The sequence below is a fragment of the Ochotona curzoniae genome, unplaced genomic scaffold (genome assembly GCF_017591425.1).
Source record: "Ochotona curzoniae isolate NIBS_2020 unplaced genomic scaffold, NIBS_Ocur_1.0 scaffold_3171, whole genome shotgun sequence".
NCBI lineage: Eukaryota > Metazoa > Chordata > Mammalia > Lagomorpha > Ochotonidae > Ochotona > Ochotona curzoniae.
The window spans coordinates 2,707,683-2,732,243 of record NW_024467104.1 but is presented as its reverse complement, the minus strand read 5'-3'; the positions used below and the strand labels follow the sequence as shown (position 1 = coordinate 2,732,243).

Genomic DNA, 24,561 nt, shown 5'->3' with positions numbered 1-24,561 from the left:
CTGAATTTATGCTCTTTTAGTAGAAAATAGATTTCAGAATTGTTCATCCATTCTTTTTCAAAGATATCTTTATAAAAGTTTCTTCCTTTCTCTCTTTCTCTCAAATTGCCTCCTATCTTTTCTCTCTCTCTCTCTTGCTCCCTTTCTTTCTCTCTCTTTCTCTTGGGTTGTTAGATTGTGAGCTTTTTAATTTTAATCTTATTCCTAGCTAGTAATATGTGCTGTAATACTCTCTTGCATCATCCAGTTTAGACTAATTGAAGTACTATGAGCACATTTGAGGGAAGCTAGCATAAATGGATGATAAACGGATGCTATTCCACGTATTGAACTCATTTTGGACTTATTGTACCTTAATCTTAGTTTATTACTGTGCAGGTACCTGTGAAATTGAGGAGTGTGTTTACTCTATTTAGGGACCAGGATGAAGGAAGTAAGTAGTGGCTATTAAAAAATGCATGCTTTTCCCCAAGGCTCCAATACTAATACAATGATTTGAAATACTGTACTCACTAATGAAAGTGATCTGCACATTTGTGTTACTGTCAGGCTGTGAATTTTCAGCTCTCACTGTCTGTGATGCAGCCAAGTACAGTAAAAAGAAGGAGTCAGAGTTCGAAGGAGCATATGTCCAGCATGAGCTTAAATGTGAATCTTAAGTTACTAAGCAAAAGAGGTCTCTAAGTTTCTTAAGTCCTCAGAAAAAGATCTGATGCAGCCTTTCATATATGAGATGAAGAACAGAATGAGAAGTAGCAGCAATAGGGAGTGAGAAAAGACAAAGCCAATGCAAGAAACTTGCTGCATGTTCAAAGTAATGCAGCTTGCAGGCATTTGGATTGTAGGCAACACCCACTGCGTGTTTATGCATGAATTCTCTTCACTCTCACAATAATCCTTGGAGCAATTTCCCAGCACCACCTTAACCTTGTGGATGAATATAATAAAATTCAAGGAGCTTAGTTTAGGACAATGTATATCAGGTAGTTAAGAATAGGGATTGTAGGATGGATGCAAATTCACTTCTTCCCAATCTGTAGATTTTACAATCAATGCCACACCTTAGTTTCTAACTGATTTCTGGCAGTCCCGATCTCCCATGCAGCGTTTATCCTTCTGCCATCTATGATGCATTTATTTGCAAATTATTCAACCATACAACTCTAGGCCTTAGACGTTGAAGATTTGATGCATTGGTTAGAGTTATAGTGAATAAAATTAAGATGAATTCTTATTTATTGACATTTGCAAACAATATACCTGGGTCTAGAGCATATATATAATTGTGTTTTGTTCTTTCCATAACATTTCATAGGTTAATCTCTCGCTCAGTCAGTGATTTCCATACATAAAATTGGGCATGATAACTGATCAGTCTAACAGAAATGACAAGAGGATTAAACGATATTATATATAAGCAATGTCTCAGAAGTGTGAAATTTAGGAGCAAAAATTGTTATGTCATTTGGAAAATGCATTCAATTTAAGTGTGTGACCATTGACAATACTTTCAAATTTTCTTTTTTTTATTTTTAATGTCTTTATTTTTTAATTGTTAATAAAATTGTATTATGTGATACAGTTTTATAGGTGCTTGGATTTCCCCGCTCCTCCCACAACCCTCCCCCCATGGTGCAAAACCACAGTTCAAGTTCAGTTGAGATTCCTTCATTGCAAGCACATACCCAGCATTGAGTCCAGCATCTTATTGTCCTGATAACTTTAACGGAGACCTTCCCTGGTCTGAAGGCAAAGCTAACAGAGTAAAATCCCGGTCAGTTAAAACCCCAACAAAACATCAGCAACAGTATATAGTGTTATGGAATTGATTGACATAGAATTGAGTAAACAATATGTTAAAAATAATGCAAGTTCAATTTTTTGAAACACATGTGTTGAGACAGTATCAATGACAGGATCAAAAAAAAAATACAGGTTAAATTAAGGCGAACATGTGGTATCTAACCTTTTGGGATTCGCTCATTACCCTTAGCATTACAGTTTCCAGTTGGGCCCATTTAGCCACAAAGAACTGCATTTTGTTTTTTTTAATAGCTGAGTAGTATTCCATGGAGTAGATGAACCAAAGACTTCTTTTCCAATCTTCTGCAGATGGGCATTTCGGTTGCTTCCATGTTTTGGCAATTACTGATTGTGCTGCTAGAACTTAGGGGTGCATGTTGGTTTGTCGTGAAAAAGGTGTTATGGATACATTCCTAGGAGTGCTATTGCTGGGTCATATGGTATGCAGATTTTGAGTTGTTTGAGTGTTCTCCAGACTGCTTTCCATAAAGGCTGTACCAGCCTGCAGCCCACCAGCAGTGGAGTAGGGTTCCCTTTTCCCCACATCCTTGCCAACAAGTATCATTGGTGTTCTTTTTTATGTGGGCCAATCTTACTGGTGTTAGGGGGATCTCATTGATGTCTTAATTTGGATTTCCCTTATTGCCAGGGAACTGGAGCATTTTTTCATATGTTTGTTTGCCATTTGGGCTTGTTCCTTTGTGAAATGTTTGCCCAATTCTAGTGACCATTTCTTGAGTGGTTTGTTTCTGAAAGTAGGTTTGCACACATACAACATTGCATACTTGGGAAAATCAGTCATGACGATACTTCCTCCTCACATGTTTATGACTTTTTTTGGCAGTTATTAACTAAGGTGCACTGTCACTCCTTGTTTCAGGGATGAAGAAGGTTGAAGATTGAATTATTGCTTCAACCAGTATTTCCTGTACATTTCAGTCTGTGACTCAGCTCTTTGTTCCTCAGCGTGTTTCTTCTCCTTTGCTACAAGGCACCACGTCCATGGAGAACATCACGGAGGTGAGCGAGTTCATCCTGCTGGGACTAACGGATGCCCCAGAAATGCAGGTTCCACTCTTGGTAACGTTCACCCTCGTCTACCTCCTCACTGTGATTGGGAACCTGGGAATGGTTCTGCTGATCCTGCTGGACTCACGCCTCCACAACCCCATGTACTTTTTCCTCAGTAATCTGTCTCTGGTGGACTTCTGTTACTCCTCAACAATCACTCCAAAAGTCATAGATGGGTTCCTTGTCGGTTCCTACAAGGTCATCTCCTACAATGCATGTGTTGCTCAAATGTTCTTTTTTTTACTATTTGCCACTGTGGAAAACTACCTCTTGGCCTCAATGGCCTATGACCGCTATGCAGCAGTGTGTAAACCCCTCCACTACCCCAGCATCATGACAGCCAATGCCTGTACCCGTCTCATCATATGTTGTTATGTCTTTGGCATTCTGACTGCTGTCGTTGATGTTGCAGACACATTTTGTCTGTCCTTTTGTAAGTCCAACGTAATCCATCACTTTTTCTGTGACATCCCAGCAATCATGACTCTGACTTGCTCTGACAAACACATCAACGAACTGATATTTTTTCTTCTCTCAAGTTTTAATATCTTTTTTGCCCTTCTAATTATTCTAATTTCCTATCTGTTCATATTCATCACCATCTTTAAGAAGCACTCAGGAGAGGGATACCAGAAGGCTTTGTTGACCTGTGCTTCTCACCTCACTGCTGTGTCTATATTTTATGGGACTGTCATCATCATGTACTTACAGCCCAGTTCCAGTCATTCCATGGACCAAGATAAGGTGGAATCCGTGTTCTATACCATGATCATCCCCATGCTGAACCCTATAGTGTACAGTCTGAGAAATCGAGAGGTTAAGTGCGCATTCAAGAAGGTTATGGAGAAGGTAAAACACCCTCTCAATTCAGCTTTTTGATCTTGTGGAATTTACACCAATACGCTTGTCTACTCAACAGAGTAAGCTAAATGTTCATGGCCTTTGGACATTGAGATAGACAAATGTGTGGCAATTTGGGGAGTTTAGAGTTGGGATTAGTTTCATGACTACAGTCTTCTTGTACCATTTTCAACATCTTCACAGGCTCGTGACCAAGCATATCCATGATCTGTCACTCACCATGAGTGAAAATCTAAATATTCACCTGCCTCAAAGTTGGGTTCTTCATCTGTAACATGATATTTTTTTTCAATCCTAGAGCATTATTTAATGAACTAACTAAAGTGATAGGTTTATTCTTTGTGGATAAAGCAGAAAGTACTTTCTTGGATGTGGAAATGGATGAATATGAATATGTAAAAGCAATATTTGTTTAGTTCATTTAATGAAGTGTGTGCATTTTTATTGAACATTTTATCCAGATATAAGTAATCCGGCAAGTGTATGTGGTATTGTGTCAGCCATTATGGACTTACTTCGAAAAAGAAGCATGTTCATGAATGAATATCTAAACAATAATCATATCAGCATAAAAACAGAAAATATTTTGATTTCTTACCATAATGACTCAAACTCTTTACATTTTATCTATAAATGTGGTGATAGTAATTGTTACACAATTTGCATTTCACAGCAGTAACCACTCTGAAATATTTGGGTCTGCTCTTTTTTGCTTTTTATGGTACATTGCTGTGGGGATATACTGTGACACTTCAATACCACAAGCAACGTGTAATGGTCACATTAGAATTGGGAGCACCACCATTTTCTTTAACATTTAAAAAAGCTTTCAGTTACCATGTGACAATTATACATCTTTCTGGGATTCAATGTGACATTTAAATATCTGCATACAATATGAAAAGAAATGAATCAGTGTGGTTGACATGTTGATCTCTTTATCATCATATTTAGAATATTTCCTTTCCTCTCCCCATGTATTCATAAACTATTAATAGATTCTTGTGAAGTGTAGTTCCCCAGCTATGTTGTAAACACTAGCACATGTTTTGGAACCTACTAATGTGCCTCTTTTGACCTCCCATCTCCCCTGTCCTGTGTATAGTAATGGTTATTCTTTGGATTGATGCTTTTATCATATTCTGTGTTTGAGGGAGAAGTTGTGGTATTAATTATCCTGTGTCTGACTTACTTCCATCAGTGTTCTCCAGTTAAACTGCATTTTCTGCAATTGATATTTGCTTTAAAGAAGAATAGCATTCAATAATACACCACGTTTTTTTTAATCTGTTGGTGTTTGGGTGATTTTGTATCTTAGCTACTGTGACTAGTGCAAAAACAATCATGAGAGTACAGTTATCTATGACGTATACAGATTCTAACTCTTAGATACATGGAAGAATGCTTAAATAGTTCTTGGACTATATCGTGAGAAACATTGTAAGACCTTCCTGATTTTTGTTATGAAAAGAAACAACTTCTAATGCCATATACAATGAGCTTGTTCAAATATCTTTATATTAGAAAGAGTGGGATTGCTGGGAAATATGTAAATCGACTTAAGTATTTGGTGAAACCTCTGTACTGTGTTCCATTACAGCTATTATAATAGACATTCTTTAGGGCCCGTGTTGTGAGGCATTGGGTTAAGCTTCACCTGGGAACACTTGCACCTTACAGAGGGCTGCTTCACGTTCTGGTTGCCACACTTTCTGTCCTTGAGCCTGGAAAGGCATCATTAGATGACCCAGCTACTTGGACCCCTGCACACATGTTGGAGAATAGGGTAGGCTTCCTGACTCCTGGCTGTAGCCTGGCTGTTAGTCAGCAAATGAAAGATTCCTCTCTCTCTCTTCCTATTGTCTGTATATCTCTCTGCTTCTCTGATAAATAAATAAACCTTTGAAATATTTACATTCAAACCGGGTTTCTTTCTCTATATATTGTTACAAGGATTTTTACTTTTTTCATTATTTTAAAGATTTATTTTTATTATTTTTTTATTGGAAAGGCAGATATACAGAGAGGAGAGACAGAGAGGAAGATCCTCCGTCTGATGATTCACTCCCCAAGTGAGCGCAATGCCCGATACTATGCCGATCCAAAGCCAGGAGCCTCTTCTGGGTCTCCAACGTGGGTACAGGGTCCCAAAGCTTTGGGCCGTCCTGGAAGGCTTTCTCGGGCCAGAGGCAGGAGCTGGAAGGGAAGCGGGGCTGCCGGGATAGAACCAGCGCTTATATGTGATCCCTCGCATGCAAGGTGAGGACCTTAACTACTTGCGCCATTGCGCCGGACCCTACTTTTTTCATTTTTGACAAAAAAGATTGTAACTTAGATGACATGTATTCGTGGTTATGATGTGCTTTTATTCATGACTAACAATGTGGAAAAATAGTCATAATTTTTTGGCCTTTTGCATGCTTTATGGAGATTATATCTTTCCTAACTTAATAGTGTTTTAGGTAATAAAAATTTTTGCATGCCTTTGTTCAAACTATATTATGTTTTCACTTTCTTACCATTCACACTTTTGCTATTACATTGTTTTTTTTCTACTTTTTCTTAACAGCTCTAAGTATATCTGTGTCTTTGAAACTCTAAATTTGCTGTTTTTTTAACCTAGTTTATGCCTAAACTCATTTCAGATGCTTGTTTATATGTTGTCAGTTGAGATATCCCAAGGAATTTCTTTGAACTTTTTCCTAATATCATTCCTGCCTTCCTCACACCTCTGATCCTCAGGCTGCTTGCCGTCTTCATGTCCGTCATCCATATTTACTTCTGGCACATATTTGCTCACCTGTTCATGCATATTCTCTACCTGCACGAAAGATCTGTGTGAAAAGTAGCTTTATCCCCATTTTACAACTCTGTATTGAACATTAAAATAAATTCAGAAAGTGCTGTGTGCACGATAGTGAGCTATAAACACTGGAAATGACCGAGGGGTAGAATCCCAAACATTCACCCAGTACTGACTCCAAGATTTCTCAGGATTCTCAACAACATTCTGCCCCTTCCTGAAAAATCCTTCCTCCCTTACAGTTCTCCAAAGTGCTTTTCCCAAACCCTGGGTATCCAACTCAATGTCAAACAAATCTTAAGATAAGTAGAACATCTCTCCAGGTTTAAAAATCACATCTTAATAAAAATACCTGCCTATCAGATGTTGATTCTGTGTGTTACATGAGTTTTAGTGCCTAAAAGATGGTTAGCCCATGGGATACTCTCCATAAATACATGTATATGAATGGGACCAATATGTCAAAGTACTAATGGTGAGACTAAATAAATATTAATACAAACTTTTCAGTATGTATTTTAAGAGGCCGTCATCCTCCTGCTTTTCTGAAATATTCTTGCAATATTTGATTTTTAAAAGATGCATTTTCATTTCTTTTTTTTATTATGTTTTTGACAATCTTCACATAGCTAATTAGGGAAAAAGGTTCAAGGGGTATAATGGAGGGGTAAGACTATTATTTCCACATTGTTTCCTTCATGTATCTGAGGCAAAGGGGCATATCAAGGGAGAAGCCTCACCCAGTTTCCCACCAACTCCAAGTCCAGGAGTGGGGCATGCTCTGAGATAATTGTTCAAGTGGTTTTGATAGTTCACCAGTTATGATTGGCTGCAATCTCGCCACTCCAAGCACGATGAGGTCATTGAAGAATCTACTGATCCATCATAGAGTCTCCATTTGCCCAGTATTTCATTGCTGACAAAGAGCTGAGGTGGTTGATTGACTTGTTCTGTCTTTCCTTGGTTATGGTTCTGAATCTGGCATTTCAATTGGGGAGATCCCCAAAGAAACTTTGAGGTATTCCCAGACCAGATTCTTGTGTGTTCTAGCAAGCACAGGGGCCGGCACAATCCATGGCCCCAATCAGCTGGTGGTTGCAATTGCTGGGTTGGTTCTGTTTTCAGCCCCGACTTCCACTGGAACCAATGGGTGTTGCAGTCCAGCCTGGTTCTGCCCAGCACATATTCGGCCCTCTGATAAACCAGTGGGAGCTGCAACCCATCAGAGTGACACACAATAACCCCCACCAGCTCCTGCCCCTACATTGGTAGGCCAGAATGTGTAGCAGACTAGTCCAGTCTGTCCCACATCTCTTTTGGCACTCATACATGTCAATGGGTATTGAAGCTTAGTTCTATCTAGCCAGCTCAACTATCCAGCCCTCATGGATGTTGAGTGTCTCTCTGTTTAGCCACCCAAGCCCCTGTCCTAGTTTTCATGCCTTCCTGTGGGAGTGGCAAGCCAATAGGGGGGAGCCCACTATTTCCCTCCCAGGCCTCTCCCACTCCCAGATTATGCACTCTTCATGTGGTTCTGTGGTTTGACTTGACAGAATTAGCTCCCAGTGCCAGCTTGTGCCAGCTGATGCTATGGCTAAGCCGAAACAACCCTTACCCACTCTAATTTTTGTTAGCACCAGTCAGAAATATCAGCTCAGCCTGGCCTTTCCTTGCTCTAGTCCACATGAGGCCCACAGGTGTTGTAGCCCTGCTTAGTCTGGTCTGCCCTCACCCCAGCCCACACTCTCCAGTGGGAGTAGTTGTCTGGCAAGGAGACTCGCACCCTGTTATTCCCCCTGTGCACTCCCTCCTCCTCCCTTCCTGGTTCTCACGTGTGTACTGGTTGGGTGCTGCAGTCACATCTGGTACAGGCAACCTCCCCTTGGCATTCTGTATCGTGTACTGGTTTTTGTTGTATCCAATCCTGGCTCGACCCACACTCTGTTCTGGTATTCAGATTTGCCAGTGGATGACGTGAACTTATTCAGCCTGGTCTGCCCCCAACCCATGACAAATGCATGCCAGTGGGAAACTTTCCATGGCCTATTCTGGGCTGTTTCCTATCATGCACCTTGCGCTTAGCTGCAGGGACTGTGTCTTGCAGAGGAGTTGTCCAGGCTCCTCCATCAGAACCTTTCCCAATGCCAGATTTGCACATACCAGTGGGTCCATGAGCCAGCCTTACTCAGTGTACCTCCTGTCCTAGCAGAAACAGTGGCTTTTCTTGACTGGCCTTCAACCCAATATGGTTCTTGCTGTTGGATGTTTCAGCCCAGCCATGGCTCGTCCAAACCCACACAGGGCTCACACATGGCTCAGTAGGGGTAGAGACCTAGCCTAGTTCGTCCCACATCTACCCTGGTCCTTCAGGACATCAGAGGGTGTTGGGGTCTGGCCTGGCCTGGTGCATCCAGTCCACACTTGTGCCAAGGGAGACTACAACCGTTTCCAGATCAGAACGCAGCCCCGATTCCAGCCCATGCTCCCATTGGTGAGAACCTCAACCCAGTTAAGCTGGTCCCTTGCTCCCCAACCAGGTCTGTTCCCAGCAATAGATCACATGCATGCCAGTGGTTGCTCTGACTCAGGTTGGCACAGCGCCTCACCTATCCCGGCCTCTGCCTTAGACACTGTAGCTTAGCGTTCCTGGGTCATGCAGACCAGTAAGTGCAAGAGCTTAGCTTGGCATGACCTGTGCTCCATGCTGGTTTCTAGTTTTGCTTGTGAGTTAAGGTTTGCTCAGTCCTGCCCAGTCCACCCCATTCCATTACCAACTGGCACATTAGGCAGCTGTTGGAGCTACTTTGCCCAGCTTGTCTGACCCCCAGGTCTGGACCACGTGTTCACCAGTGGGAGCTGTGACTTGCCATGGGCATTTCCCAAGTTCCTCCACTTGATCCACTCCCAGACCCAGTTCTCATACATGCCATTGGCATTTAGGTCAGTGTCCGGTGCAGTCTGGCCTTCCATTTGACCATGCATGAGCTGGTAAATCTTTCAGCCCAGTCCACCCCACACCCTATTCAGGATGCACATTTGGGTGATGGTGCCTTGACCAGTCCAGACTGTTGTGGGTTCCTTTACCTGTGATTGATGGCAGGCTCCTTGGTCACACCTGGCTTAGATCATCACCACCCAAACTGTTGAGCTAACCAGTGGGGCTAGAATTTCCACAGGGGGTGGCCCACGCATCCCCCACAGAATATACCCCCGAATATGGTTCTCGAGTGCTGGTTAATATCATGGCCCTGCCTAATGTGACCAGTCTGCTGATCCATCATCATGTCAGGTCATAGGATATTTTGCTGGACAAGCCCCGAGCCTTAGCTTTTGCATGAACTGGTGTTCTTTGCTCCGCAATGTTAAGTTATTACAGGTTCTTCAAAGGAAGAGTTACTGTCATTGGGAATCTTTGGGATTGACTCACACCTTAGAAGCACAGTGGGTTCAACCTGGATCTACCTAAGCAGCGATTCAAAGACCCAAAACCACAGAGCTCCTGGGCTGGCCTGCCAGCAGGCAGAGCCTGCACCAAATGGTGCACTGGCCACCTGGGGACAGCTCCCCAGGTACACATGGTGGCTGGCGTGTGGGATCTAGGCATGAGATGCCCTGTCCTGCAGCCCACCAGCAGCCGGGAGACTGCTGGAAGTAAAAACCCCAGGCCCAATGTCACGCCAATCCCAAATCCCATTCAATGCCCAATGAGGGCTGTGGGTGGGCCCCGGACCTACCATGTCACAGAGACATACTGCCTTGGTGTTCTCATCCCCAAGGAAGCAGCTCCCAGGGCCCAGGTAGGCCTGGGGAAAGCTCACCATGTGCACATGGTGGCTGGTGTGTGGGATCTAGGCATGAGATGCCCTGTCCCGTGGCCCACACATTTTTGGTTTTCAAAGTCAGATATACAAAGAGAAAGAGACAGAAAGAATTACTCTGCACCAGCTGGTTCATTCCCCATGCAGTCACAATGGCTGGAATTGAGCTGATCTGAAACCAGAAGTAAGGAGTTTTTAGGTCCTCCACGTGGCTACAGGTCTCAGGGCCTCGGGCCATCCTCCACTGCTTTCTGGGCCACATGTATGGAAGGTGGAGCAGCCAGAACATGAACCGGAGCACATATGGGATCCTAGCACGGCCCAGAGAGGAATTCACTACTAGACTATCATGGCAGGGCCTACCACATTCTTAACCTCCTCACTTTTGGATGACATAATTTCATAGAAATTCACCATTAAGTAGACAAATGAAATGATGTCATGATGTTACATAGAAATCATATCTGATTAACTGGTAAGTAACACAACAAATAAATATAATTTACTAAACCCTCAGCATCTGTGATTATGATTGTGATTTTAATACAAATCCTACAGCTGTCTTACATATAAAATTACTTCATACACATGCTGCATGGTTAACTGAAAAAGATTGTAACTGTGAATGATGAGCATTGAAAACAGTGAATTCGTTCAGTACTAAACATGGCACATTTAATATACTACTCAAGTGCCCGGTGGCGTGGCCTACCGGCTAACGTCCTTGCCTTGAACACGCTGGAATTCCATATGGGGGCCGGTTCTAATCCTGACAGCTCCACTTCCCATCCAGTTCCCTGCTTGTGTTCTGGGAAGCAGTCAAGACAGCCTAAAGCTTTGAGATCCTGTACCCATGTTGGAGACCTTGAAGAAGTTCCTGGCTCCTGGCACCGGATCTGCTCAGGAGTGTTGCATTAAACTCACTTGTGGAGTGAGTCATCGGACAGAAGATCTTCCTCTCTATCGCTTCTGCTCTCTGTACGTCTGACTTTGTAATAAAAAAATATCTTAAAAAATATACTACTAAAATGTCCATTCTTCATGCTTTTAATTCAGAACCTCAGGACTTCAATGAAAAGCTTATTGACAGTTACGTAGTTATTTCTGAAGGATAGGGTCTACCATCAAGTTTTTTGATGATAGATAAGAAATGACTATTTACGTTTTAATTTAGTAGTTTATTTAAGTTAACTTTCTTTTTACATTATTGCGAAAAGCTTTAAGTCTCTAATAAATAAAGATTCAACAAACAACAGCGACAGCAGCAACAGCAACATCCACAGAAAGGAAAAGCCCGGGGTTGGTTTTGTGATGCATCAAGTCCAGTTGCTGCTCGTGGTTTAGGGATCTCATGTGGACGTGTCTGTTTGTGTCACTCACTGCTCACTTCCAGTCCAGATCTTGGTTTCGTGTGCCTGGAAAGGGATTACAAGACAGCAGAGTCCTTGGGCCTCTGCTACCTGCTGGAAAGAAAGAGGTGGAATTCCCAGCTCCTGGCTCCTGCATGGTCTGGCTCTAGGCCATTTGGGAGTGCAGCCATAGACAGGACATCTCTCTAGTGGTTTGTACAGTTTTCTTTATTTTGTAACCTTTCAGCTAACACACAGTGTACAGATTTCTGTCACTAATAGGTCAGCTTTCTCCCTGAGCTGTTTCTGGTGAGGTTAATTCACACATTTGCAATACAATTGGGAACTGGGTTTTTGCAGAGTATGAAATCAGAATTCAAAGAGTTGTAGCAGTGTTCCCAAGACTGTGTTTATCTAACTGCTAATCACTTAGGTTTTGTGTTCAATCCTGGTACATTACTGAAGAAGCAAAGCCTTAACGTATTTTTGGAGTGAATGTCCCGGGAGTTTTCTAAATGGTTTGATTATTTCCACAGCTTGACATTTACCTTTTAATTTTTCCCTTCACTCTCTCAATCATCAATGACTTTAATGAGTTTTATTGTGCTTTTTAGTATTACTATATTTTCCATTTTCACTGTTGTATTCGTCACTTCACAGAAGTACCATTGTGAAATAATTGTAGCAGGCATTTAGGTATGGTAGCAGTATAAATGTTGAGTACTTGTTATGAAATAAATATTAAACTTATTGTATATGAGCTATAGGACTGTCCTAATTGACAACCACCAACACTGTGTGTTTCACTTCTCCACATCCTCATTGGAGCTTAAAATCTTCAATATTTCAATATGTTCAATATTAGATATTCTAGCAAGAGTGAAGTGCTGTGTAGTTCTTGTTTGGCTACCCCTGCTGATTCGGGATGTTGAACACTTATGCATCGAGCTATGGATCATTTGTGTGCTTTCTTTTGAGGCATGTCTAGTCAGATCTTTCATCTATTTTTCAGTTGGATTGCTTGCCCTTTTTATTATTGTTTCAGTCCTTCCATATGTAGTCTGCAAATATTTTCTCCCATTCTGTACAATATCTTTATGAGATGTGACAGATGCACGGAAACATATGTGTAGTTGTGTGTTATATAAGGATAGGAACACGTTCTGAGAAGTGATAGACCTACATTTTGAGCAATGTTTTTGGTGATGCTATCATTGTGATGACATCAAGGAAGTGTGCTTGCACATGCCTACATAACATATGTCAGAGACGAACTGTGGCTCTTGAGGGAATTGAGAAATTTGGTAAACACAGGGTGCACGACTATGGCACACTGTTTACAGTCAAAGGAGCACATTCAAAGTATCATAAACCATATTAAAATTAATTAATAAACTAGGAACAGTCATTTATATCATTGAGCATGATGTACTGTACATGATCGCATGTGTACACTTTTTCAAGAGGATTTATTTATTTTATTTATTTTTATTGGAAAATCAAATGTACAGGAGGAAGAGAGACAGAGAGGAAGATGTTCAGTCCAATGATTCACCTGCCAAGTGACCAAACGGGTAGTGCCAAGCCAATGCAAAGCCAGGAGCCAGGAACCTCCTCTTGGTCTTCCACATGGGTGCAGGGTCTCAAGGCTTTGGACAGTTTCTTCTGCTTTCCCAGGCCACAAGAGGAGTTGGGTATGAAGCGGGGCTTCTAAAACTAGAACCGGGGGCCATATGTGATGACCCTGGTGCGTTTTGGCAAATTCTTTAGCATCTAGGCCACAATGCTGTGTCCTGGATGTACTACACTTTCATATAACCATAGTACCATAGGTTTGTCAACACCAGTGTCAGCACAAAATCTTCATGGTATGATATTGGCTATGATGTCACTAGACGTATGGCAAAGGTGTCACATATGGACTCCAGCATTTACTGAAATGTTTTTATGAAGTACATAGTTGTATATATACAGTGTAATAATAAAGAAAAATATATAAAAGAATGAGAATAATAATAAAAAGAGCATAGGGCTAGCCTTTAGAAATTTTGCAATATTTCTAGTAAACTAATACTTAGTTATGACACCTAAAGGAATGCAAAAGCTAAAAAAATATATATATATTAGGTAGAGAGCAAAATAGATTTTTGAGAATACATTCCAGCATCAGCAATGATAATGAATGTGAATCAATGAAGCAATACTGTCTTGGTGTATGCAGATGGCCCCATACTAAAAAGTGAGACAAGAAGAGAAACAAGTGCTGCCAAGACTTGTGTGTGCCAATCAACACACAACGCTGTGCCTCTCCTTGCAGCTTAATTGCTTCTTACCTGGATATGAGGCATGAGAGGTGTTGGACCTCACAGGACCCCATTCCCCTGAGAGCTCAAAATCTGCACAATTTTCATCTGGCTCAGAAATCCCACAGTGATTAAGCATGACACTCTTTTAGAGATGCCCGGTGCCACAGGGGCTCTGGCCATCATTTCTTGGCATGCTGTTAACACAGCAACCTATCCACAAACTGAGTGTTGGCAGTGACTCTGAAAACTTGTTCAGGTGAAACACACTGCAGTCAAGACAATATTGGGTTCTAGTAAAAAGGTACCCCTTGACTAAGGTCTTGTAACATTTTCAATCGCTGTACACAATTCACCAATGCACTCAGGAGAATTACTATTGTCATTTCTGTCACAAATCAGCAAACCCAGTTCAGCTGAATAACCCTTTTCAGCACCTCGTAAAGTCCATGTTGTAAGAGAGAGGGTGCTTAAACTTATATTACCATCTTCTTTCCATTTTCCCATGCCTCAGGGTGTTTGGAGCATGTGACAAGCAGAAGGAAGAAGGAAGATGTGTGAAGAGGATAACTTCCTGACGTTGGTCTCATGATTCAGGGTTGTGTCTCCTTTACACGGGACAAGGTAAGCCTCTCCACTCTACCATACACACCGGCACTGGAACATGTAATGGATGTTGAAGCGGTAAGGCAGCTTCATCTTCTAGAAATGTTTGAACTCAGATGAGGTTGAGCATGTTTTCTTGACACATGAACTTCAAACACAAATGCACTTTATTTAGAAAGACGAACAGTCATTAAGTATTCATGCCATGGTATGCTGCCCTCCTTGACAGCAAGAACCAAGGTCCTGCTCTGAATGTTGAGGTTGGAAACTCACCCTATTCAATGCATGTTAGTCTGTCATTAATGAGAAGTTCACCAAAGTGGTTAAAACTGCAGATGAGACTCCAGAAAATTCAGCATAAAATTACCAACAGGCTTCCTGCTTCTCCCTTTCATTCTCCAAGTGTGTAGAACACTGATATACGGTATGTAAACCCCGGTGAATGGAAGTATTGAAACAAATTTCAATTTTTGAATCTGTTGTGCTAGATCTATTATGACTTTTAGAGAGTTACATAGACTCCCAAATCCTTCCTTTATAAGTGAAAGTGCACTTTATACATATGTACGTGGAGATTCACTGTACATTTCCCCCTGGCTGTTCCTCTACTTATTGTGTGTGTATCTGCTGTGAAACAAACTGACTGTACGATTAAGCTACTATTCCTCTCGGGAGATATTGAAGGCATTTTCACTTAGATACTTTTATATCTCCATCTAAACCTCATTTCAAGTTTCTTAATTTCAGAATGGGCATGCAATCTTGATGTGTGTCGATTTCAACAGTCTCTTTTGCTGCAAACGAGCTACATACACTATGATGTTTTCATACCTGCTGTCCTGGCCTGAATAATGACCACTGTCACAGCACCTTCGCTGTAATTGCTGGAGTCTGTGTATACGCTGCCTCACATGACAAAAGAAACTGATTCAGAGTTTCGAAATGCCGAAAAGGGAAATATTAATCAACATAGGCACAAGGAATAAAGTTTGTATCTTCATGTATTTACATGTTAATAGACACATTTAGATGCACACATAAGTTATATACTAAAATGTTAAGCAGGTACGTTGTTTAATTGAAGAAACAAATAATGTAATTTAGGCATGTAAAAGAGTGAATTCATTGGCTCAAAAGAGTGATTTTGATGGTGCTGAATTTATGCTCTTTTAGTAGAAGACAGATTTCAGAATTGTTCATCCATTCTTTTTCAAAGATATCTTTTTAAATGTTTCTTCCTTTCTCTCTTTCTCTCAAATTGCCACCTATCTTCTCTCTCTCTCTCTTGCTCCCTTTCTTTCTCTCTCTTTCACTAGGGTTGCTGGTTGTGACCTTTTTAATTTTTATCTTATTCCAAGCTAGTAATATGTGCTGTAATACTCTCTTGCATCATCCAGCTTAGACTGATTGAAGTACTATGAGCACATTTGAGGGAAGCTAGCATAAATGGATGATAAACAGATGCTATTCCATGTATTGAGCTCATTTTGGACTTATTGTACCTTCATCTTGGGATCAGTTTATTACTGTGCAGGTACCTGTGAAATTGAGGAGTGCGTTTACTCTATTTAGAGACCAGGATGAAGGAAGTAAGCAGTGGCTATTAAAAAATGTATGCTTTTCCCCAAGGCTCCAATACTAATACAATGATTTGAAATACTGTGCTCACTAATGAAAGTGATCTGCACATTTGTGTCACTGTCAGGCTGTGAATTTTCAGCTCTCACTGTCTGTGATGCAGCCAAGTAGAGTAAAAAGAAGGAGTCAGAGTTCGAAGGGGCATATGTCCAGCGTGAGCCTAAATGTGAATCTTAAGTTACTAAGCAAAAGAGGTCTCTAAGTTTCTTAAGTCCTCAGAAAAAGATCTGATGCAGACCCTCATATATGAGATGAAGAACAGAATGAGAAGTAGCAGCAATAGGGTGTGAGAAAAGACAAAGCCAATGCAAGAAACTTGCTGCATGTTCAAAGTAATGCAGCTTGCAGGCATTCGGATTGTAGGCAACACCCACTGTGTGTGTTTATGCATGAATTCTCTTCACTCTCAGAATCATCCTTGGAGCAATTTCCAGCACCACCTTAACCTTGTGGATGAATATAATAAAATTCAAGGAGCTTAGTTTAGGACAATGTATATCAGGTAGTTAAGAATAGGGATTGTAGGATGGATGCAAATTCACTTCTTCCCAATCTGTAGATTTTACAATCAATGCGACACCTTAGTTTCTAACTGATTTCTGGCAGTCCCGATCTCCCATGCAGCGTTTATCCTTCTGCCATCTACGATGCATTTATTTGCAAATTATTCAACCATACAACTCTAGGCCTTAGACTTGGTAGAACTGAAACACTGTTTAAAGTTATAGTGAATAAAATTAAGATGAATTCTTATTTATTGACTTTTGCAAACAATACTTCCATAAAAATTCACAAATTAATCTCTTTTAATTAATCTCTGATAAATCTCAGTTTTTATTAATTACGTTGCATTATATGACACAGCTTCACAGGCTCTGGGATTTCCCCAACCCCTCTATACCTCCTGCCATGGTGGACTCCTCCACCTTGTTGCAGTATGACAGTTCAAATTAAGTCAAGAGTCTTTCTTTGCATACATATACCAAGCATAGAGTCCAGCATCAAGTTGTCCAGATAAATTCAATGGTTTCTTGGGGAGACCATAGCTGGTCTGAAGGTTGAGCTGGCAGAATATTATCTGGATCAATTGATAGCCCCAACAAAACATCAACAACAATTTACAACATTATGGAATTAATTTCCATGGTATTGAGTAATCAATATGTTAAAAAACGCTAATTCTTAACAAGATCCTATGACTACTTCATTGACATTTCAATTTTAGTTTACACACAGAACTGGCTGCTATACACCTTACAATGACTATTAATCTCTTTTACAACCAATGGTTTCTCTACATAAAATGGTCATGATAGCTAACATCATGATCTTATAGATAAATAGTGTCTCACATGTGTGAAATATAGGAGCAAAATTGTTAGATCTCATTTGGAAGGTGCATTCAATTTAAGTATGTGACCATTGACAATACTTCAAATTTTCTGAAACTTGGTTTGCACACATACAACATTACATACTTGGGGAAAATCAGTCATGACGATACTTCCTCCTCACATGTTTATGACTTTTTTAGCAGTTATTAACTAAGGTGCACTGTCACTCCTTGTTTCAGGGATGAAGAAGGTTGAAGATTGAATTATTGCTTCAACCAGTATTTCCTGTACATTTCAGTCTGTGACTCAGCACTTTGTTCCTCAGCGTGTTTCTTCTCCTTTGCTACAAGGCACCACGTCCATGGAGAACATCACGGAGGTGAGCGAGTTCATCCTGCTGGGACTAACGGATGCCCCAGAGATGCAGGTTCCACTCTTGGTAACGTTCACCCTCGTCTACCTCCTCACTGTGATTGGGAACCTGGGAATGGTTCTGCTGATCCTGCTGGACTCACGCCTCCACAACCCCATGTACTTTTTCCTCAGTAATCTGTCTCTGGTGGACTTCTGTTACTCCTCAACAATCACTCCAAAGGTCATAGATGGGTTCCTTGTCGGTTCCTACAAGGTCATCTCCTACAATGCATGTGTTGCTCAAATGTTCTTTTTTTTACTATTTATCACTGTGGAAAACTACCTCTTGGCCTCAATGGCCTATGACCGCTATGCAGCAGTGTGTAAACCCCTCCACTACCCCAGCATCATGACAGCCAATGCCTGTACCCGTCTCATCATATGTTGTTATGTCTTTGGCATTCTGACTGCTGTTGTTGATGTTGCAGACACATTTTGTCTGTCCTTTTGTAAGTCCAACGTAATCCATCACTTTTTCTGTGACATCCCAGCAATCATGACTCTGACTTGCTCTGACAAACACATCAACGAACTGATATTTTTTCTTCTCTCAAGTTTTAATATCTTTTTTGCCCTTCTAATTATTCTAATTTCCTATCTGTTCATATTCATCACCATCTTTAAGAAGCACTCAGGAGAGGGATACCAGAAGGCTTTGTTGACCTGTGCTTCTCACCTCACTGCTGTGTCTATATTTTATGGGACTGTCATCATCATGTACTTACAGCCCAGTTCCAGTCATTCCATGGACCAAGATAAGGTGGAATCCGTGTTCTATACCATGATCATCCCCATGCTGAACCCTATAGTGTACAGTCTGAGAAATCGAGAGGTTAAGTGCGCATTCAAGAAGGTTATGGAGAAGGTAAAACACCCTCTCAATTCAGCTTTTTGATCTTGTAGAATTTACACCGATACGCTTGTCTACTCAACAGAGTAAGCTAAATGTTCATGGCCTTTGGACATTGAGATAGACAAATGTGTGGCAATTTGGGAAGTTTAGAGCTGGGATTAGTTTCATGACTACAGTCTTCTTGTACCATTTTCAACATCTTCACAGGCTCGTGACCAAGCATATCCATGATCTGTCACTCACCTTGAGTGAAAATCTAAATATTCACCTGCCTCAAAGTTGGGTTCTTCATCTGTAACATGATATTTTTTTCAATCGTAGAGCTTTATTTAATGAAATAACTAAATGATAGGTTTATTCTTCGTGGATAAAGCAGAAAGTACTTTCTTGGATGCGGAAATGGATTAATGTGAATATATAAGATCAATGTCTGTTTAGTTCATTTAATGAAGTGTGTGCATTTTTATTGAACATTTTATCCAGATATAAGTAACCCAGCAAGTGTATGTGGTATTATGTCAGCCATTATGGACTTACTTCGAAAAAGAAGCATGCTCATGTATGAATATCTAAACAATAATCATATCAGCATAAAAACAGAAAACATTTAGATTTCTTACCATAATCATATGACTCAAACTCTACATTTTATCTATAAATGTGGTGATATTAATTGCAACAAAATTTCCATTTCCCAGCAGTAAACCACTCTGAAATATTTGGGTCTGCTCTTTTTCCTTCTTATTGTACATTGCTGTGGGGGTATACTGTGACACTTCAATACCACAAGCAACATATAATGATCACATTAGTTTGGTAACACTACCATTTTCTTTAACATTTAAAAAAGCTTTCAGTTACCACATGACAATTATACATCTTTCTGGGATTCAATGTGACATTTAAATATCTGCATACAATATGAAAAGAAATGAATCAGTGTGGTTGACATGTTGATCTCTTTATCATCATATTTAGAATATTTCCTTTCCTCTCCCCATGTATTCATAAACTATTAATAGATTCTTGTGAAGTGTAGTTCTCCAGCTATGTTGTAAACACTAGCACATGTTTTGGAACCTACTAATGTGCCTCTTTTGACCTCCCATCTCCCCTGTCCTGTGAGTAATAATGGTTATTCTTTGGATTGATGTTTCTATCATATTCTGTGTTTGAGGGAGAAGTTGTGGTATTAATTATCCTGTGTCTGACTTATTTCCATCAATGTTCTCCAGTTAAACTGCATTTTCTGCAATTGATATTTGCTTTAAAGTTGAATAGCATTCAATAATACTCCACATTTTTTTTAATCTGTTGTTGGTTATCTGGGTGATTTTGTATCTTAGCTACTGTGACTAGTGCAAAAACAATCGTGAGAGTACAGTTTTCTATGATGTATACTGATTCTACCTCTTAGAACATGGAAGATATTGAAATAGTTCTTGGACTATATCATGAGAAACTTTGTAAGACCTTCCTGATTTTTGTTATGAAAAGAAACTTAACTTCTAATACCATAGAGCAATGAGCTTGTTCAAATATCTTTATATTAGAAAGAGTGGGATTGCTGGGAAATATGTAAATCGACTTAAGTATTTGGTGAAACCTCTGTACTGTGTTCCATTACAGCTATTATAATAGACATTCTTTAGGGCCCGTGGTGTGAGGCATTGGATTAAGCTTCACCTGGGAACACTTGCACCTTACAGAGGGCTGCTTCACGTTCTGGTTGCCACACTTTCTGTCCTTGAGCCTGGAAAGGCATCATTAGATGACCCAGCTACTTGGGCCCCTGCACACATGTTGGAGAATAGGGTAGGCTTCCTGACTCCTGGCTGTAGCCTGGCTATTAGTCAGCAAATGAAAGATTCCTCTCTCTCTCTCTGTTACTATTGTCTGTGTATCTCTCTGCTTCTCTGATAAATAAATAAACCTTTGAAATATTTACATTCAAACCGGGTTTCTTTCTCTATATATCGTTACAAAGAATTTTACTTTTTCATTCTTGACAAAAGAAATTGTAACTTAGATGACATCTCTTCGTGGTTATGATGTGCTTTTATTCATGACTAGCAATGTGGAATACTATTCAAAATTTTTTGGCCTTTTGCATGCTTTCTGGAGATTATATCTTTCCTAACTTAATAGTGTTTTTGGTAATAAAAATTTTTGCATGCCTTTGTTCAAACTAAATTATGTTTTCACTTTCTTACCATTCACACTTCTGCTACTATATTGTTTTTTTCTCTACTTTTTTCTTGACAGCTCTAAGTATATCCCTGTCTTTGAAAGTCTAAATTTGCTGTTTTTTTTAACCTAGTTTATGCCTAAACTCATTTCAGATGCTTGTTTATATGTTGTCAATTGAGATATCCCAAGGAATTTCTTTGAACTTTTTCCTAATATCATTCCTGCCTTCCTCACACCTCTTATCCTCAGGCTGCTTGCTGTCTCCATGTTTGTCACCCATATTTACTTCTGGCACATATTTGCTCACCTGTTCATGCATATTCTCTACCTGCATGAAAGATCTGTGTGAAAATTAGCTTTATCCACTTTTAAAAATTCTGTGTTGAACATTAAAATAAATCCAGAAAGTACTGTGTGCATGATACTGAGCTATAAACACTGGAAATGACCGAGGGGTAGAATCCCTAACATTCTCTCAGTACTGACTCCAAGATTTCTCAAGATTCTCAACAACATTCTGCCCCTTCCTGAAAAATCCTTCCTCCTTTACAATTCTCCAAAGTGCTTTTCCCAAACCCTGGGTATCCAACTCAATGTCAAACAAATCTTAAGATAAGTAGAACATCTCTCCAGGTTTAAAAATCACATCTTAATAAAAATACCTGCTTATCACATGTTGATTCTGTGTGTTACATGAGCTTTAGTGCCTAAAAGATGGTTAGCCCATGGGATACTCTCCATAAATACATGTATATGAATGGGACCAATATGTCAAGCTACTAATGGTGAGACTAAATAAATATTAATACAAACTTTTCAGTATATATTTTAAGAGGCTTTCATCCTCTTGCGTTTCTGAAATATTTTAGCAGAATTTGATTTTTTAAAGATATATTTTCATCTTTTTTCTTCCTTTCTCTTTTTTAAAATTAGATTTTTTTGACAATCTTTACATAGCTAATTTGGGAGAAAAGGTTCAAGGGGTATAATGGAGGGGTAAGACTATTATTTCCACATTGTTTCCTTCATGTATCTGAGGCAAAGGGGGATATCAAGGGAGAAGCCCCACCCAGTTTCCCACCCACCTGAAGTCCTGGGTGTGGGGCATTGTTTGGGGCACTGACAATTTCCTGCCCTGTGATTGGCCCTTTGCCCTGATTGGCGTGCTTGTGAGTTTAAGTGATTGACAAGTTGATAGGGGACTTGGCGGGGAGGGCTGAGCGAAACGAATAACGGTCAACGGTTCAAGGATGATCAGATAAGTGCTCGGAGACTCTCTGAAGTCGGATTTCTCTGCAGATGGAGGACTCCGATAGGCATGCTCTGAGATTGTTCCAGTGGTTTGAGATCACAGTTATGATGGTGCAACTTGCACGCAACAAATGAGCGTGAGAATCTATGTCATCATGAGTCCTTTGCCAGTATTTCCTGCACTACGTAGGTGGTTGACTTGTTCTGTCTTTTCTTGGTTACGGTTCTGAGTGTGGCATTTCAATTGGGGAGATCCCCAAAGAAACTTTGAGGTATTCCCAGAACAGATTCTTGTGTGTTCTAGCAAGCACAGGGGCCGGCACAGTCCATGGCCCCAATCAGCTGGTGGTTGCAATTGCTGGGTTGGTTCTGTTTTCAGCCCCGACTTCCACTGGAACCAATGGGTGTTGCAATCCAGCCTGGTTCTGCCCAGCACATACTCAGCCCTCACATAAACCTGTGGGAGCTGCAACCCATCAGAGCGACCCATAATAACCCCCACCAGGCAGGACCCCAACCCTTGTTGGCCAGAATGTGTAGCAGACTAGTCAAGTCTGTCCCACATCTCATCTAGCTCTTGTACATGTCAATGGGTATTGAAGCTTAGTTCCACCTAACCAGCTCAATTATCCAGGCCTCATGATGTTGAATGCCTCTCTGTCTAGCCACCCAAACCCCTGTCCTAGTTTTCATGCCTTCCTGTGGGAGTGGCAAGCCAAGAGGGGGGAGCCCACTATTTCCCTCCTAGGCCTCTCCCACTCCCGGATTATGCACTCTTCATGTGGTTCTGTGGTTTGACTTGACAGAATTAGCTCCCAGTGCCAGCTTCTGCCAGCTGATGCTGTAGCTAAGCCCAAACAGCCCTTACCCACTCTAATTTCTCTTAGCACCAGTAGGAACAATCAGCCCAGCCTGGCTTTTTCTTGCTCTAGTCCACATGAGGCCCACAGGTGTTGTAGCCCTGCTTAGTCTGGTCTGCCCCCATCCCAGCCCACGCTCTCCAGTGGGAGTAGTTGTCTGGCAAGGAGACCACTCCACTCCTTATTCCCCCTGCGCACTCTGCCCCCTCCCTTCCTGGTTCTCACGCGTGTACTGGGTGGGTGCTGCAGTCACATCTGGTACAGGCAACCTCCCCTTAGCATTCCATATTGTGCACTGGTTTTGGTTGTGTCCAATCCTGGCTCGACCCACACTCTGTTCCGGCATTCAGATTTGCCAGTGGATGACGTGAGCTGATTCTGCCTGGTCTGCCCCCAACCCATAACAAATGCATGCCAGTGGGAAACTTTCCATGGCCTATTCTGGGCTGTTTCCTTTAATCCATCTTGAGCTTAACTGCAGGGACTGTGTCCTGTCAGAGCAGTTGACCAGGCTCCTTCAACAGATCCTCTCCCAATACCAGATTTGATGCATACCAGTGGGTTCATGAGCCAGCCTTACTCAGTGTACCTCCTGTCCTAGCAGAAACAGTGGCTTTTACTGACTGGCCTTCAACCCAATCTGGTTCTTGCTGTTAGGTGTTTCAGCCCAGCCATGGCTTGTCCATACCCACACAGGGCTCATATATGACTCATTAGGTATTGAGACCTAGCCTAGTTCGTCCCACATCTACCCTGGTCCTTCAGGACAACAGAGGGTGTTGGGGTCTGGCCTGGCCTGGTGCATCCAGTCCTAGTCCACACTTGTGCCAAGAGAGCCTACAACCATTCCCAGATCAGATCAGAATATATCCGGGGATATGGTTCTCGAGTGCTAGTTAATATCATGGCCCTGCCTAATGTGACCAGTCTGCTGATCCATCATCATGTCAGGTCATAGGATATTTTGCTGGACAAGCCCTGAGCCTTAGCTTTTGCATGAACTGGTGTTCGTTGCTCAGCAATGTTAAGTTATTACAGGTTCTTCAAAGGAAGAGATACTGCCATTGGGAATCTTTAGGATTGACTCACATCTTAGAAACACAGTGGGTTCAACCTGGATCTACCTAATCAGCAATTCAAAGAACCATAACCACAGAGCTCCTGGGCTGGCCTGCCAGCAGGCAGAGCCTGCACCAAATGGTGCACTGGCGACATGGGGACAGCTCACCACGTACACATGGTGGCTGGTGTGTGGGATCTAGGTATGAGATGCCCCATCCTGCAGCCCACCATCAGCCGGGAGACTGCTGGAAGTTTAAACCTCCAGGCCCAAGGTAACGTCTCACCCCAATCCCATTCACTGCCAAATGAGGGCTGTGGGTGGGCCCCAGATTTACCCAGTCATGG

At 41.3% G+C, this 24,561-nt stretch overlaps 2 protein-coding genes across 2 annotated transcripts; both read left to right on the top strand.

The window, feature by feature from the left end:
- Window positions 1-2,805: 2,805 nt before the first annotated feature.
- Window positions 2,806-3,753, top strand: LOC121172176 (olfactory receptor 5B17-like). The gene has a single exon (XM_041004018.1). It carries the CDS (start codon window positions 2,806-2,808, stop codon window positions 3,751-3,753), a length of 948 nt encoding a protein of 315 aa, XP_040859952.1.
- Window positions 3,754-17,947: 14,194 nt separating this feature from the next.
- On the top strand, window positions 17,948-18,895 carry LOC121172177 (olfactory receptor 5B17-like). The gene has a single exon (XM_041004019.1). The coding sequence runs from the start codon at window positions 17,948-17,950 to the stop codon at window positions 18,893-18,895; it is 948 nt and encodes a 315-aa protein (XP_040859953.1).
- The last annotated feature ends 5,666 nt before the right edge of the window (window positions 18,896-24,561 follow it).